This window comes from Bos javanicus, chromosome 7 (genome assembly GCF_032452875.1).
Source record: "Bos javanicus breed banteng chromosome 7, ARS-OSU_banteng_1.0, whole genome shotgun sequence".
Classification (NCBI taxonomy): Eukaryota; Metazoa; Chordata; class Mammalia; order Artiodactyla; family Bovidae; genus Bos; species Bos javanicus.
This window is the reverse complement of record NC_083874.1, coordinates 59339175-59357157: the sequence shown is the minus strand read 5'-3', so window position 1 is coordinate 59357157 and position 17983 is coordinate 59339175. Positions and strand designations below refer to the sequence as shown.

Below are 17983 nucleotides of genomic sequence, written 5' to 3'. Positions count from 1 at the left end.
GCATTACTCCTTAACCTGGTCCACCCAAAAAAGCATAGATAGCTTTAGCTTTGCACTATGCGTAAACACTGGACTCACTGGTGATTAGTCCAAAGGAAGAAAAGCAGAAGTAAGGTACAGACTGAGACTCAAGACGCAAAACTCACAAAGGTATATTTAGCATCTACCATTATGGTGGTAGTTCTGATTAGGAAACCCAAGGGCAGCAAGGGTGAGACAGACCCAGACAAGACAGTTATATTCTACGCCCAATCCACATTTTATCCCAAATCCATTCTATAAACAAAGGACACAATTACCTGTCTTCCCCAGCATGTTCATTAATTTACTATACACGTTTGTATCACCATCACAGTGTTAAACTGTTGAATTAATCAAACGAATTAATGCATTTCAACAAAATTTACCAAGTATTTATATTTGCAATGAACTGGAAACATGGAAAATATATAAAACCACAGTCTCTGACTTTAGAGAGCTTATATTATAAACTTCAGATATTATAGAATTCCTTTATTATCTAAAAATCCAAATTCAAACTAGATATCCAAGTCTTTCATCAGAACCACTCATTCATCTTGTAAAGGAAGGACTGCTAGAGAGCTTTGCATGTCTCCCATAACTGCATCTAAATAGTTTTTAAGACCTACTCTTTATCATTCTTGCTGCTCTCCCTTCCCAGTTTCAGAAATATTCAGTTCTTCAGGACCATCCCCAATATCTGGAAGAATGCTTGGAACACAGCAGATACTCAATATGTACAAGTTAAATAAAATACTTAATCAGTATTAAAGGTCAGACTACAGTAACAGGAGTCCTCCCCAACCAGCCTGAAATTCCTTTCAGCAATCTAAGCCAAAGACAACAAATTAAATTTGTAAAATATCTGTCCTTATCATTTACTTAGGTTTGAAATTAGTGGGATACAATTTCAGAGAATATTCAGATGAAGAATGTACACCATGATGACTGCAAATAAGGTGTCTTTGGAAAAAGACCACTCCCTCCTTATTTCTCAAAGAAAAAGAGAAGTGGCAGTTTTCCAGAAGCTCTGGGTTAAAGAAATGGGGGAGTTTTCTGCTTAGAGAAGATACAAGTAAATTTAAGAGTTTTACCTAAGATTTTTTATTCTGTCATGTTCTAGAACTGAAGAGGATAATAAAGTAGCCACTAGCTACATGTGGCTATCTGATACACTACAATAAAATTTAAAAATTCAGTTCTTCTGTTTCACTGGCCACAGTGGGTACCATATGTGATACTACAAACACAGGACATTTCCATCATCACAGTAAGTTGTACTAGAGAACTATTCTCTAAACTCTCCTCTAAAGGGTAGAACTAGGAGCAAAGGGTGGGTATCAGAAAACAGGGGCAAGCTTCCAGCTCATTCAAAAAATCAAAAACACAAAAAGCCCAACAACTTTCCAAACTACTCAAACTGTCTATTAAAATGAAAATAGACTGATTCTGAAATAGTAGTTTTCTCACCTACCCACCAGGCCCCTGGCCCCAAAGGCTCTTTAGTGGGAAATCTAAATTTTTATGCAAGTCTCACAAGCATTTCTTTTTCTTTTTCATATATGTACTTTAAAATAAAAATATTTAATTAAAAATTAAAGAAAGATTTAATTGGAGGTTAACTGCTTTACAATATTGTTTCTGCCACACATCAACATGAATCAGCCATAGGTATACATATGTCCCCTCCCTCCCACCACCCACCCCATCCTACCCCTCTCGGTTGCCATCAGCAATCACCAAGCTATTTCTAAAATCCCCATTATTCCCTTTCCACTAATATTCAGCTGTATGGCATTTAAAGGAGTCACAAGCAACCCAAGAAACATGTACTCACCAACTAAATGTAAAGTTTGAATTTTGGCTCCTATAGGAATTTTCAGTTTATTTTCAGGAGGAATTGGAAATGCTCCATTACGGTTACGAAATTTCCCCAAAATATGAACATGTGGCATGTATGTCCAAATGGATTCTACTAATTCCAAGTGAGAAGTTTCCACACCCTACAAAATAATGCCAAAGCAAGCATAAGAAAGGCTTTTATTTAGCATCCAAAGCTTCTATTTCTATATCATAAGATCCTAAGTATGGAGTGGAACTTAAAAGTTCGTTATGAATGAAATTTGCATGAACATGTTCTACCATTCTTTTAATTTAGTGCTTCATTCATCAGTTGATGTCAAATGTTCAACCAAGTGCACTCACCACTAAGTTTGGGCATGCCTGCAAAGCTTCCAGAACTCCTGGAATGCTAAAAGCCTCATGGCCCCGTACCCTTCGCCTCTCAAGGTATCGAGGGTGAAGGCCATATAGCTGTTCGACATCTGGCATCTTCTTTAGTAGTGTCAGAAAACTGGAATCTGTGAAGCCTAAGAAGTTCACAACTATTTAGAGCCAAGTTTATCGCCACTTGTAATTTTTATCAAATGTTAACAACAACAAAAAGATTTCCTTTTTAAATTTTCATAAGGCTAACATTACAGCTGAACAAACAGTTAAACAGAAAATATTTCCCTTAGGAACAGAAAATATATTAGAAACACCACCTATTTTGAGTTGATACTTCACAGTTGAGGCTTTTTATTTTCTTGTTGTTGCTGCTGCTGCTGCTTTTAAAGAACAGACATCTTCAACTAGGAACACCATACTTTCAACACAGATGACTTGGACCTGGTGGTGACGAAGGACAACCTACCTGACCACCACTCTCCTTCCCCAAAGGCACTTTCTGGTCCATAAAACCTTTATGCTCTACAGAGCACACAACCAAAAAATAAGACAGACAGGATCCCCATTTTCAGGAAGCTCACAGTTCTAACCGAAATCCCCTCTCAAACTGGGTTCTCTTAGGTACCCATGTCACGACAATTGCTCTATCCTGTGTTTAACATCATTCCCAGGATATTTTAGACAATTCATTCTTTTGAACAAGACAGATGCAAATTAGCTAAGAGAACATAAGCGATCCAAACTATGAGGATGCTGAGCTGACAGAAAACTATTTATCTCAAAGGCCAGTTGTGCGCCATTGTGGGAATCCACCAGATTGGGAAGAGAGAAATACTTCCATAGTACGAGCTGCTAGTGCCTGGTAAGTAAAGAGATAAGTATCTTAATTTTTGTTTTTAATGGAGGCCATCAGTAAGGCAACTGTTTATTCACTAATAATAAATAAAAATAATAATTTTCAAGAATAAAAGTTCCAAACCATTAAGTCTTACTACAGTTTTCAAAAGTTGTTCTAGTTGTACAGGGCTAGTCAAGATGTTGTGTAAACTCCAAATTCACAAATAATGAAGATTAAGAAGAAACCTCAGAGATTACCTGGTCTCTCTAATTATAACAATAGTCCTCATTATTGTTCTGTATAGTAACTCTACTGATTAAGCCATTCAATGTGTTAATCATTTCACATATCTACTCTCACAACCCAATAAAAAAGTTTATCACCCCATTAAAAAATATAAAAAATGAAATTACCTTTGCCAATGGCCATCCTCTTTTGTTGTGTATTACACATTGCCTCCCACCCAAGAATGGGTAAAGTTCCACATGTACACATTTTGTAGGAGAGTCCAAGAATATCACATAGGTAAACCATAAAATGCTATATAAAAACCTTATTTAGTATTATTATATAGAGAATCAGGGTATAAACTCCAGAGACTAGACCCAAGTGGCACTAGCAAAGCAGGGTTAGTGAGATCTTATTTTAGGCTAGAGACTTTTGATTTCACTTTTTTACATTTGTTACACTGATGGGAAGCCTTGGGCTCACAGGTATTTATCACAGTCTAAAAGAAGCCAGCAATGTAAAAACACATTCTTTAGTTTGATAAGGGGCAGAGATTTTCATTGGAAGACTGCACCACATGGGAGCTCTGCTATCCTGTCTCTTTAGTGCATTAACCCCATCTCCACAATTCCTACTGGCCTGCTGCTGCTGCTGCTAAGTCACTTCAGTCGTGTCCGACTCTGTGCAACTCCATAGACGGCAGCCCACCAGGCTCCCCCGTCCCTGGGATTCTCCAGGCAAGAACACTGGAGTGGGTTGCCATTTCCTTCTCCATCCTACTGGCCTAACGTCTGTTAAAGCAAAATAATAAAACAAATAACAGCCCTTTTCACATTGCCCCTAATTTTTTCTTTTCTCTATCTCTGCAATATGATAAATCCTCTTCCCTTACAAGAGCTTCTTTAAAGTATCTGAAGATAAACATCACACCAAGCTAGGTTCTAGCCTCAAGTCTTTGCAGTGTTCTTCAGAAAAAGATACAGTGATAACTCTGATCAAGTGACAAAATTATCAGTTGACTGATGAACTCTTAAAAGGCCTTGTAGCAACCCAAACTGAACAACATCTCAGTATTTCAGAGGCAGTCTGTTCTGTTCCTCATAACAGAACAGAGCAAGACAATAATCTCCTCAGCCCTTCACTTCTATTAAGCTCCCCACCACTCCCATTTGCCCAGCACCATGGCTTTAGCACATTTTCAAAATATCAAGATATGAATATTGTTGATCAAAGGTAGTTTAAAAAGACATTCAAAATTGCTAAGCATTAAAGTGGAGTACTTAAAGGACCGCTGTTAACTGAAAAGAAGCCTGATTAGCTCTTAATATTAATTCTTCCCTTTTAGGTGTGCTCCGCTTAACTAAAGTCATTGACTTTTTCCAGTGGTCTCTTTACCTGAGGTCCATTTTTTATGGTTAGGCTACTAACTTTTTTGAGTTCTTCACGTGCAAGGCCAAGGCATAATTTGAGAAAATTCCAAGACCTAGTATAGACCTTCTAAAAGTGTTAGACTATCCCAAAGCAACAAGTAACTTTTGATATGAACACTATTATTAGTTTCCAGTGGGGCTCCACTCACTGTACATTACAGGCTAAATTTACTTACCACTTGGCATGTATTCCCACCATCGCCCTGCACAGAGATCTACAACCCTCACAACTCTCAGATACAGGGTGACTGCTTCCTTTAGCTTCCGGGAAAGACACTCCATACACATGATATCCTGCAGGGGGAGGTACCTTTGTAAGAGAAAGAAACCTGGATTTATCAAGTGGGTAATTACTTCATCTAACTGACAGGCTATTTTCTTCCTTCCTCCATTCTCCTGCCTCAAGTAAAATACAACCCTAGGAATATTTACCAGGTTTTAAGATTAAATACATAGGATTTTACTGAAAAAAAAAAAAGAAAAAAATTAGCAAATACTTAAGCATACAAAAAAACTGTTGAGCTCCCTCCATATAGCATTGTATAAATCCTGCCTTTCTCCTTATAAGAACAAAGAAAATCTAAAAGGAAAAAAAAAAGTCAGTACATTTCAAGGTATGGTGATATGGGAATATTAAAAAGATTAGAGAAAAATGATTAATTTAAACCTAACCTATATTATTTTATAGTTTTATAGAATCCATTTCCTAACGTGGCTAAAAATATTCCTTTCTGCTCCCGTTCACCACCTCAAAGAATCTCTACTATCTTCTTCATCAACAGATCTGTATACTAAGTTTACAGTGTACCTTTTCCCCTAGATCTTTTACCTTTTAATCACATATTCTTTAAGTACTGCATAAGCATAAACTCATCTGAATTACAATTTTCTTTTTCCAACCTCCCCTGTTATCTAGTTCCTTCATGAAACTTTTCAACTAACCTCTACTTTTGTTCTGTTTCCAGTAATATGAATATATTATATATTTTGAAAGATCAGAAAAATCTCATCTCTCTTTCTCAACAGACCCAGGTTAATTTAAGGGAAAAGAAAAAAGGCAAAGCTCCTCTTTATTGACCTGGTGTTGCATCACAGACACTGTACTATAGCCACTGTTTCATTTCACAACTTTGCAAGCTACGTTCTTTTCCTGTTTGCAACACAGCCCTCCCGCAATCCTTTTTCTTCCCTTCTCTGTTCTGCCGTGTTCCCCAGCCCCCCACCCATCCCTTTATGAATTGACTGGCCAGTGGAAGGCAGGGCAAAAGCTTTATGCTATTGTTAATCCCCTAGCTGAATGAATCCTTTAACATCTCTTACGTGTTCCCTTAACCCTACCTACACTTCTCTGAATGATTCCTTCATTATCTTCAAATTCCAGCCAAGTATACCTTGCTTTCTGCTAAAACTCTCATTGATATACTAGGTGCTACCATTATTCCAAGTTACAAGTAGTGAAATTCATCAAAAAGCTAACCAGAAAAAAATGTCAACAGTTAGATAAGAGAGTGGAAGAGCATGGATGTCAAGAGGTACATCTATTTCCTAAAAATTAAGCTAATTCTAAAGGAAAATCCAAGTATGCCTGCTGAATACTTCTCTGCTCTATTTCCCCCCACCAATACCTGGCCCCTTTGCTTTCGCCTTTATAACTATTTAAATAAAGCGAATAAAATAAAGTCAAATTTTCTACCAAAAAAAAATTATTGCCAACTTAATCTACAGTTTCTATTTCTCAGATATGCAAATAATTTTCAGAAACTACATTACCATGCATTTTATAAACAATGAAAAATTGAATTTTTCTAAATCAACTTTTGCCACTAAAATCTTCCCCCATATCACTAATTTTTACCCAAAGTATTTGCCTTAGTTAATATTATTTAATATTACACTCCCTTGAAATAGAAACATTAGCAATTTTATGAAGATTAGATAAACAATGTATTTGTACTCCACAGATACATGGTTAAAAAGCTGGAGTTCAAAAGACAGATCAAACATGTTTTAGAATAGATGTGTTTAACATGGCAGGTACAGCAAAGATTGGGTTTCTTTTAAGGAAACCATAGTTTTTTCTTATTTCATGAAAATATACTAAACAGTTAGTACAGGGCTACAAAAAGAATCTTCAAATAAAAACTTTAGAAGCCTAAAAAAATAAATGTTTATTTTTAGAATAAACATCTCAGACCAAATTCAAGCACTCAGCTTAGTTCACAGTTATCACTACATTCTGCCAATCTGCTGCATGTTTTTTTCATAAAAATAGGGTACATCCTTCTACTTGATTCCACTCCTTCTACTGCCATATCCTGTTTGAACTGCAAAATCAAATCCACTATCAATTTATAATATGATCAAATAACTAGGGTACATCCTTGATTCCACTCCTTCTACTGCCATTTTGTGTTTCAACTCCAAAATCGAATCCACTATCAATTTAAAATATGATCAAATTTGTTCATAATATGTCCTACCATTAGTCAACAAACAACAAACACAAATCCCTATTTACCTATGCTCTCCTCTAGAATTTTAATAGTTTCATTGTTTAATTCAGTGAAACATTTAGAATACAGTTGTCAGCACGTACACCCATGGCTGATTCATGTCAATGTATAGCAAAAACCACAATATTGTAAAGTAATTAGCTTCCAATTAAAATAAATAAATTAATTTTTTAAAAAAGAATACAGTTGTCAGAGAGATAAGAACATGTTTTATTATTTTCTTCAAATAGTTTTTAGGCTGTAACATCATCACTGAATAATCCACTCAGCTTTTCTTCACTGACGTGAATACCTAGTCTGTCATAAACTGGATCCCCACATATATTTGAATCCACATATGGAGCCCATATATGGAGTCTGTTTTACCCAACTGGCTGGCTATCTTCTCCCATACCAAATCTTTAATTATTTTATAATTTAGAATACATTTGAACATCTGCCAGGGTCAGGCTATTTCTGGAAAATTTTGGCTACAGGATTTTTCCTGCCAGATTAACTTTAGTATCATCTTGCTATGTTTTTTTTTTTTTTAAAAGGTCTATTAATTGGGCCTTCTATTACCAGACAGAACTGAACAAAAACTACACTGACAGAATAACAAACTGCAGAAGACAAAGACTGAGGCAAATTTATACTGAAAAAAAAAATAAAGTGCCTAATGGTTCCCCAAAGTAACTCTATCACTATTTTATATAATCTGCAAATATTTAATAATTTTTTATAAATTGAAAACCTTTCTAGGAATTTCGTATGTGGAAATTTCCCCTAAGTAAATAATCTAAAATAATCGAAAATTCAAATGTTGAGAGAAGTTAATTGCATTATTTAAGAGAAAAATTAGAAGTAATCCAGATGAAATATAAGAATAAAGATAATTACATCATAGTGGAATAGAAAGCAGTGACTGAAATGATAAAGGCCATGTAGTAATATGAAAAAAAGGAACAACACAGTCATAATCACTAACATTTGCCAAGTATTTGTGTCATGCAGTGTATAAAGTGCTTTAAAAAATTATCTCAGATGGGAGGGAGGTTCAAGAGAGAGGGGACATACATATATCCATGGCTGATTCATGTTGATGTTTGACAGAAAACAAAATTCTGTAAAGCAATTATCCTTCAATTAAAAAATAAACAAATTAAAAAAATAATTATCTCACTGAATCCTCATAATAACATCTTTATATCTATCATTGGTCCACAGCTAGCAAATGAGACTCAAGAGTCAAACTTTGGTCTCTCATTCCAGAGACAAAATATGTTAAGAAGAACAGAGCAGGAGAAATTATGATGACAGAGTTTTTTGGTTGTCTTTTTGGATTTGTTTCTGGTTTTTGCAACAGTTGTTAAGTACAGTTTAGATAAAAATATAATTTTTAAAAAAGGTTTGGAAAAAAATTTGTCAAAACAATCTTAATATGTACACTGCATATAGTGGTTATTATTTCACAAAACTGTTTTTTCCATTTACTTACATATATGTGCACACTGAGCAAAATGTTGTTTCTTACTGTGGACTGTAATCAAAAAGTCAGAAACACTGTCTTATGCTGTACACAAATGGTACTGTAATAATAAAAGTCAACAAGTCTATCAGTCAATAGGAATTCTAAGAAGCCTGGAATGTTAACCATCTAGATAATTTCTGCCCAACAGAACTTTCTGCAACAAAGGAACGTTCTTCACTGTCTGTGCCATCCTATACAGTAGCCACTAGCCACACCAGATCTGTAATTTAAACACCACATGTAGGTAGTGACTACCATACTGGACAGACAGCTCTAGGATTTGCTTCTACCTATAAATTCCAGGTAGGTGAAAATCAACCAAACAAAACCTTACCTAAAAATATGGCAAAGCACTTCATGTGAAAGTTGATTCATATAGTCCTTTGTTTCATCGGATACTGCTTCCTCAGGAATTTCATTATTCACGAGACACGTTTTAACACTTTTCTTTCGTGGACCCATTGCTGTGTTATCTCCAGGATCAAAGAGCAAATCTCCCCTCTTGGTTACTTGATTTCAAAGCACCTGAAAGCAACCAGTGATTAGAGGAGACTAAAACATGCCAAACCCAGACAGAAATTATCCTTATAAAACACAGATAAAACAATGTCTATTCTAGAATACAGACACACGACAGTGGTGCTATTACAATGATACAGGCTACATTCAAATTAACAAAAATATTACACAAAAGGCACAGAGTATCTTTTTTTCTGAAGAGAAGTAAAGGTTAAAAACTAATTATTTAGAATGAGCAAAAATCCAAAGAGTAGGGAGTCTTGAATTCTATTTGTACTGTTGCTTCCTAGCTAATTCACTCAATTTCTCCACATGTGTAAGGTAAGATCATTAAACTAGATACAGGTGCTTATGATTCTAGGATTGCCCTTAACAGCAGAAAGTAGAAGACTCTTAGATTCTAGTCCTGGGTCAGCCCAGATTATTTCTATGAACTTGGAACCACTGTTTAAATTCTCCCACCAGTAACAGTGAGGGGATCCAATTCCACCAGTGGGTCACATATCCCTTTAAGAACTTAATTAAAAAATAATAACCTTTTCCACAAAAAACAAAACCCCCAAAAAACTGCTTAATTTTATATGCAACTTCAGAAGAAGAATAAAACTACCCTTCTCCTCTCTCTCTCCCATAAATATTAAGGAGCAGAAGTTAATTCACTTTTGTATTAAATGCATGTATGGTTTGTTTGAGGGAAGGAGGAGGTGATGCAAGGGACAAAGGAGGAAGAACAGTGGGGGAAAAGAGAAAAGTCAGATGAGTGAACTTCCGCCTAGAGGTTTGTTTTATTTTGTAGGTTAGGTTAAGAGAGAACTATGTGAAAAGTGTCCTTTTTTTTTTTATATAAAATCTTTATTATTTTCTGATTATAAAGTTACTGTGTGCTCATTATAGAAAGTCTGTAAAGTACAGAAAAGTATAAAGATGTAGAAAAGTTACACCACTCAAGGCAACCGGTGTATTTCCTTCTAATCATTTTTTCTGTGCATGTTTTAACCTGGTTGAGCTCATATATATATATAGTTTTACTTGTTCCCTGGTGACTCAGACAGTAAAGCGTCTGTCTACAATGCGGGAGGCCTGGGTTCGATCCCTGGGTCGGAAGATTCCCTGGAGAAGGAAATGGCAACCCACTCCAGTACTCTTGCCTAGAAAATCCCATGGACGGAGGAGCCTGGTGCAGACTACCGTCCATGGAGTCGCAAAGAGTCAGACACGACTGAGCAACTTCACTTCACTTACCTGTTCATGTAAAATAGTCACTCAACATGAGAAAAATTTCCTGTGCTATTAAAATCCTATTTTTTAGTAACTGAATTTGAATAGAAAGTGAATATATAGCAAAATTTACTGAACTGTTCTTCTATTACTGAATATTGACTGTGCTGTGCTCAGTCACGTCCATGTGGTCTCTTGTGACCCCGCTGGACTGCAGCCCACCAGACTTCACTGTCCATGGAACCCCCCAGACAAGAATAATAGTGTCATTTAAATAGTATTATGAATTATCTCTGGTAAAATTCTGAAAAATTAGCTGCACTCAAAGTGAGAGAACTCTAGAGTTCAGAGCTTAAACTTAATCATGTTACAGTGATGCAAAGAATTGCTGCTGCAAATCTGTCAGTCTCTCATTTACAGTGATTGCTCCCTTTTATGCACCAGTGTTTTTCTTAATTATATTGGTATACCAAAAGTTTCTGAAGTGGACCACGTGCTTCCATTTTCTTACAGAGATGAGTCAATAAAAGCATCCCCTTTTCTTGATGACCTGAAGTGATCAATATGAATATACATGATATTCTGCAATATATTCTCAGGGATTAGTGAACCATATGGAGTTCCTGGGGTTCCTTTGCTTCAGCAATGGGAGAAAGCTACAAGGCTAAGTAAATTCTTATATTTTTGTGTGTGCATGTGTGTGTATGCTCTGGTCTCTTCTTCTCTCACTGAATGGCTATGCACTGTGAATTATGGCAGGTGTCAGCATGCTTGCTTCTCTCTGCACTCCACCCAAGCACACACATAAACCTCTTAATTTGCTGCTTCTAATCAGCTATGGCCTGGAAAACCAAAGAAATAAATTTTTAGAATTGTGGATGGATTAATATTAAAATGAACTTAGTACTATGGCTTGAAGGAATTCTACAGAGTAGGTACATGAGCTACAGTTCACTGAATTTGTTTTTAAAGAAATATATACACATGATCAAACAGAAACCAAATCAGCCTACAAGAAATCCTAGTTTCCAGAGTATAAAGTCTTTCCAATCTGATCAAGCACCTTTCCAATCTCATCTTTCAATTTTTACCACTTGCTCATTCCAGCCACACCAATCTCAGTTCATGCATTTATTTAACATTCATCTTTTATTCCTAATAAGCACTAACTCCAGCTATAAAGTCCTTCCTTCCCCTTTCTTTTTCTTTTTGCTAGAAAGGCATTATTCTAAAGGCATTATTCAAAATCTAGTTTAAACGTTAGGTTCTCTGAGAAAACGTCTCCTACTAAAACTTCTCTTCTGAGGTCCCTGTAATACTTCACTAACATGCTTCTCCCATAGCAACTTGGATAGTATTTTACTGATTATGTCTCTGCCAGGAAAAGGAAAAGAATCTCAATCTCCTGCCACTGGGTGATGACAAGTCCTCGTTCGTAGTAAATCATACATCTAATGTGTAACTATCCATCATCTTTCCATTCTTCCATATGTGTTCAGCAGCAAAGCTGCTAAGAACCATTTCATGCTCCTATGAGCATTCTATTTGCCACCACAGCACTCAACGATCTCAGCAACAAGCCTGTAACCCTGGCAAAAATATAATCACACTCCAGTAAGAACACAAAACAGCTACCCCTGAGGCATTCAAACACGGTGACAAGACTATTAATCAGTACAGACCCATCCAACCATGGATTAATTCTCCAGTTATGTTATTTAGCACCTGCATGTATGGATGTGAGAGTTGGACTGTGAAGAAGGCTGAGCACTGAAGAATTGATGCTTTTGAACTGTGGTATTGGAGAAGACTCTTGAGAGTCCCTTGGACTGCAAGGAGATTCAACCAGTCCATTCTGAAGATCAGCCCTGGGATTTCTTTGGAAGGAATGATGCTAAAGCTGAAACTCCGGTACTTTGGCCACCTTATGCGAAGACTTGACTCACTGGAAAAGACTCTGATGCTGGGAGGGATTGGGGGCAGGAGGAGAAGCGGACGACAGAGGATGAGATGGCTGGATGGCATCACTGACTCGATGGAGGTTGAGTCTGAGTGAACTCCGGGAGTTGGTGATGGACAGGGAGGCCTGGCGTGCTGTGATTCATGGGGTTGCAAAGAGTCTGACACGACTGAGCGACTGATCTGATCTGATCACCCTTTACACCCTCACCTTTGCTAACTCTAATCATGCATGGATACCATGTTCTTGACTTCATCCTTTAAGTAAAAATCTTTCTTGGCTCTTCATCCTCCTTTTACTAAGTGGTGTAGATCTGCTACCCTCATCTTATGATTCCACTTTTTATCGCTCCTTATTTTGCAATACTGAGGTTTTGTGTGAATCAGATTTGGTAGCTCCAGTGCACAACATACACTTGAAATTTTAAACAAATAGACTGCTCCTTAAATATCACAGAGTTTATATAATTTCCCTCGTTTAGAACTCAGAAAAATATTTACTCAGATATGACATTATACATTATAGAAAGGTCAGGTTAGGTCTCCAGCAAGCCCACAAAGATCCATTTAACCTAATATGCATTAACACTAACTACCAAAGATCCTAAGTTAGTAGGACTGTAACAAAACTTTAGGTGAAATTGTATATATAGTTCCCATATCAAGTCTAGAATTGAAAACTTGGTCACAGAGCTACTTATTTGTCAGCAAGTGGAGTAGTGATGCCCCTGCTACAAACCTTCAGTGGGGAAGGGGCTGGTGGAGATGAACACTGGGGTAAAGGATAAGACTACCATCCTCCACCTAGGGGCTTAAAGCTCAGGACCCATACCTAGGGGAAATTGCCAAGTCCTCTCCAGTCCCAGTGGTGCTCCTGGCAGTGTTAAGGACATTAAAGACTTCTTCAAAGACTCAATTCTTTTCCCTCACCACCACTCAAACTTTACTGAAAACAAACAACAACAACCAAAACACCCCACACAACTGTTTCAACTGAAGCTGGCTTCATCATCACTTGAGTGAAATACATGACTAGACTATGCTGAGAGCATTTAATCCTAAGCACTGAGTACATGGGTCTGGTATCCCTGTTTGAGAAGAAAACACTATGAAAGACATAGAGACCTAGTGATGATGAAGTCCCTTATATGTGCACTCTCTCTCTCTGCTGCTTGTCTTTCAGTGGAATGAAGGATAAAAGCAGGTGACAGCAGAAAACTACGATGACTAGCCTTCTATGTCTTGGTTTCCTCCTACCCTTCTCTCCAAAATATCACCACTTGTCACTTGAGAAACTCAGCAACGTAGGAGCGGTCCAAAACAGCAATAGGCTGAAAGGGGAAAAGAGGGAAATTCCAGTTATCAGCAGTAGATAAAGAAGACACATAGGAAAACTTTAGCAGAGGAGTTATGGAGGGTAAGAAAAGGTGAGTATAAATAACGAGTACAAATATATAGAGACTATTATTTGCAGCAACAGGTGTTATTTGGGGAGGATTCCCAGGTGGCACAGTGGTAAAGAATCTACCTGCTAATGCAGGAGACACAAGAGATGCGGGTTTGATCTGTGGGCCGGGAAGATCCCCGGAGTAGGAAATGGCAACCCGCTCTTGTATTCTTGCCTGGAAAATCCCATGGACAGAGGAGTCTGGCAGGCTGCAGTCCATGGGGTCGCATGCAGCCCCTAGGTGGAAGAGTCAGTCACAACTGAGCACACGCACACAAGTTCTGGAGGCTAAGACTCTAAACCTCTAAGAAATGTCATTCCGAATGACAAAACTCATTTTCAAGGAAAGTTAAAAGGTGAAGGGTCCCTCAGAGATTAGTCACACAGTTCTTAATTTTTTGTGGATCATAAACCCATTTGGGACTATGACAACAGTTGTACATCCCCCAAAGAAAAAAACAAAACACTTTGAGACTCAAATACTTTCAGGGGCTTCACAGCGACACGCAAGCTCTTTAACAGGATGCTATCCAAACTTGGTTCCTCAATTTTTAGATGGACAAACAGAACCAGCGGGTATAAGTCACTTTCCAAGGGCATATATTAAGCGTCAGAGTTTATGCTGGGATTCAGATTTTTCAGCCTACACTGTATAACCTGTCATCAAGGCAGTCCTCTGCACCTCAGCTGCCTGCCGCATTCCAGAACTATGCCCCAGTGCTTGGAGACGCACTTCTTGATGCTGTGATAAAACTGCTGACCACACCCTCCTTCACAAATTAGAGCCCGTGGTCCATCTAATTTGATTCCTACACAATAGCCTACAGAAGCCCTGGGTCTCTACAGTCATCCTGTAAAAGCTGTGTAGCAGACTTTAGCCGAAGGAAGCATCGTTTTTGTTCTAGTGATCCAAGTACATTCTAACTAACGATAAGTCTGAGTTGTTTCTGAGTATTCTTTAAATTTGAGAAACTCGACAAGGGAAGGAAGGTCCTTTTCATTAACAGTTTCTTAGGCTGCTTCGTTCCTTGCAACCTGCCAGTTCAAGTTTCCCTCTATCCCAAACTAGACTACCTATCCTCTACTAATTTAATTCACTCTGGTTGCTCCCAAATTTATCCCTCTCTTTTAAACCTTAACCCTCAAGGCTATTTCTACCACTTGCTGAGGAGCACCAACATTTCCTTGCTTGCAAAAATCATTTCCCTTTTTATTCTCTATTCCCATTAGAGAAGTTTTAACACTTATTGTACACAATTCTATCATTGATACCTATAAAAAGTCCTACATAAATCCACTCCTTTACTCCCTAAATGTCCAATTTAGAAATCTTCTTATACCTGTTCCATCTTGTCAACATCCTCTTCCATCTCTCTTATTCTAATTACTCTCTTCCTCAGGTCACAATGGACCCTCCAAGGTACATGTTTGTCTCTTACTAACGTACTTTATAAGGAAGAGATAAACTGACTTATCTTACAATTAATTAGAAAACTTAGGGACCTCTGCTTTTTCAGACTTTCACAATACTGAATCAATTTCCCATTCTGTATCTAATTAATAACAATTTTTTGGAGAAACTCCTTTTTTAAAACTTGCTATTATCAATCTGTCCATCCATCCAACCATCACCTCACTTGATTATTTTTTTATTGCCTACTAGGTGCTGCTGCTGCTGCTAAGTCGCTTCAGTTGTGTCCGACTCTATGTGACCCCATAGACGGCAAAGCCTTTCCTCCCATGAAGCTCCACCGTCAAGGGCTCCTCTGCCCCTTAGGTTTCTAACACCTTTCTTTAGTTGTTGTTTTGCTTCAGTTTGCTCATATCAAAGTAATATTGTATGTCACTTAATCTGACACCATTCCTCACAGATCTTCCGTCTACCACCTAGAACAGCCTCTCCTGCCTAAAGAAATGCTGCACCACATCCACCAAGCTGCTCAGATAAAAAACAAACAAATAAGAAAAACAGAATTACAGTGCTGAAAATATCTAGGAATCATCCAGTTGAATCTTTCATTTTCCAAATAAGGAAAGTGAGAACCAGAGAGGTAAGCTGGCTTGCCAGAAAGTATCAGTGCTGTAACAAGGTACCAGTACCGGTGCTGTCTGTATCTTTAACTCAAGTCCAGTTTTATTTCACTATGTCACTTTACTATAATCTGGCTTTTCCTTTTTCTTCTTTTCTATATCTTAGTATCTTTTTTTTAACTAAAGAGTATACCTCCAGGGACACAGTCATTTAAACAAACACACACAAAAGTTTACGCAAAGAGGACATACGAATCACAGCATGACAAATTTTAAAGAGAAAGAGCCCTGGTGATAACAACCTAGACCAGTAATTGTCAAAAATGAGATTTAAAAATTAGAAACACAGATTTTTCTATCTATATGGCTACATAATATGTACCCTCCATATCTCACCTTTCCCCTCCCCCAGAAAACCATGGATCTATAGTTATTATTTTATTCATTTGTGCAGTTGTTGTTTTGTTGTTTAGTCACTAAGTCCTGCCGGACTCTTTGTGACCCCATGGACTGTAGCCTGCAATGCTCCTCTGTCCATGGGATTTCCCAGGCAAGAAAGAATACTGCAGTGGGTTGCCATTTCCTTCTCCTAGGGATATTTCTGACCAAGGGATCCAACCTGCGTTTCCTGCATTGGCAGGAGCGTTCTTTACCGCTCAGCCTGCAGAGTATGAGAAAAGGGATTAAGAACCTGTGACCTAATCTAACTAATTCATTTGTCTGATGAGAAATCTCCAGTCGAGAGAAAGGAAGGTATTTGCCCAAAGTAAGTAAATCAGCAACTTAAGAGCAGTTTTAAGACAAAGGTCTGTTTTTCACATTTGCGTGTTTTACACTGCTGATATAGGTTCAAAAAACAGTCTTCAGGACAGAGCTTTTCAGAGCACAGGAAACACAGCAAGCTTCCTAACTGCCCAGGTGCCCTTGGTTGGCTTGGTGTCTGGAAACAAATATGGTAGACACCTCTGATAAATCATCTCCTGGTTACCCAAAAATGCAAAAAAGAGATGCTTTCAGGCGTGTTTCTAAGGAAAGTGTCCTTAAAAGAGAGTTGAGATTCTGACTTTTGAGTTCGGAGGGGCATCAAACGCACCCAACACCCTCATTTTACAGATATGTAAGCCGTGCCACAGAGAGGGTAATGGAAATGGGCAAGGTCAGAGTGAGTCGGTGGACGAGGTAACACTAGAACTCCGGGCTCCCTATCCCCCGGTTGGCCGCCTCTCACAGATGTATTCACCGCCTCCTGCTCGGATAATCCCCTCAGTAAGCTGACTACAGGCTTTAATTCACAGGTTAAAACACTGACTTAACATTAAAATCGTGGAATTTGTGACGCCCAGAGTACGACGGGGTCCCAGAAGGTAGCCGGGCCAAAACTCTCATTTTGTTCAGGAAATCGAGATTCATAGAGAGTGCTATATGCCGGGATCTTGGGCAAAGTTCAGGCAAGGTGGCAAACGCCGCCACCAGGGCCTCGAAGACCAACCACTACAAACCCAATCTACTACAAACCCAATCCCGGCTTTTCGAGGAGCTCTAGGCCCGAAAAGGGCCGGAGACCGAGAGCCCAACCGGTCGAGGACCCTAGAGCCCGATCCAGCCGCCTCCACCCGCTGTACGCACCCCTGGCTCTGTAGTTCGCCGCCCGCCCCATGCCCACCCGGCCGCCGCCTCACCTATGCCAGCCCTCCGTTTGTTGTACTGGTGAAGGGGGAGGGAGAAACGCGACAAACACTTCCCGCGGACCCCACCGCCGGGACACTTCCGCTTCCGCCGCCCCTCGGGCACTTCCGGAATGTTGGCATCCGGGGCTTGGCCCATTCCCTGTGCCCATGTTGGGTGTGAGGCTCGGGCGTCCAGGCCTGGCAGCCATGTTAAGCGTGGCTTTTGGGTAAACTCGCGGCAAGTGCTTCATTCACGTGACAGCGTTACCACGCCCGAAGTGTGTAGCGTCTGCCGCCGGATATAAATAGTCCAGGTTCTGCGGTTTGCTTCTAGGTGGCTTTGGTGCACTTTTCAGGGTTTCGCGTTTTTCGG

At 38.7% G+C, this 17983-nt stretch overlaps 1 protein-coding gene across 14 annotated transcripts in view; it reads right to left on the bottom strand.

Moving 5' to 3' along the window:
- Nucleotides 1-17708, bottom strand: part of FBXO38 (F-box protein 38) — a 65067-nt gene extending 47359 nt beyond the window's left edge. For 7 of the 14 annotated variants that reach the window (XM_061423936.1, XM_061423941.1, XM_061423946.1 and 4 more), the window contains exons 1-5: nucleotides 17623-17708; nucleotides 9104-9294; nucleotides 4923-5056; nucleotides 2227-2390; nucleotides 1859-2024 (exon numbers count right to left, since the gene is read on the bottom strand). In XM_061423936.1, coding sequence (XP_061279920.1) covers nucleotides 1859-2024; nucleotides 2227-2390; nucleotides 4923-5056; nucleotides 9104-9231 — 592 coding nt within the window. In that variant the 5' untranslated portion in view covers nucleotides 9232-9294; nucleotides 17623-17708. Of the gene's footprint in view, nucleotides 1-1858; nucleotides 2025-2226; nucleotides 2391-4922; nucleotides 5057-9103; nucleotides 9295-9824; nucleotides 13564-13590; nucleotides 13797-17622 lie in introns of those variants that run through there. The other 7 variants (XM_061423937.1, XM_061423943.1, XM_061423938.1 and 4 more) reach the window with 6 other exon arrangements.
- Between the last annotated feature and the right edge of the window lie 275 nt (nucleotides 17709-17983).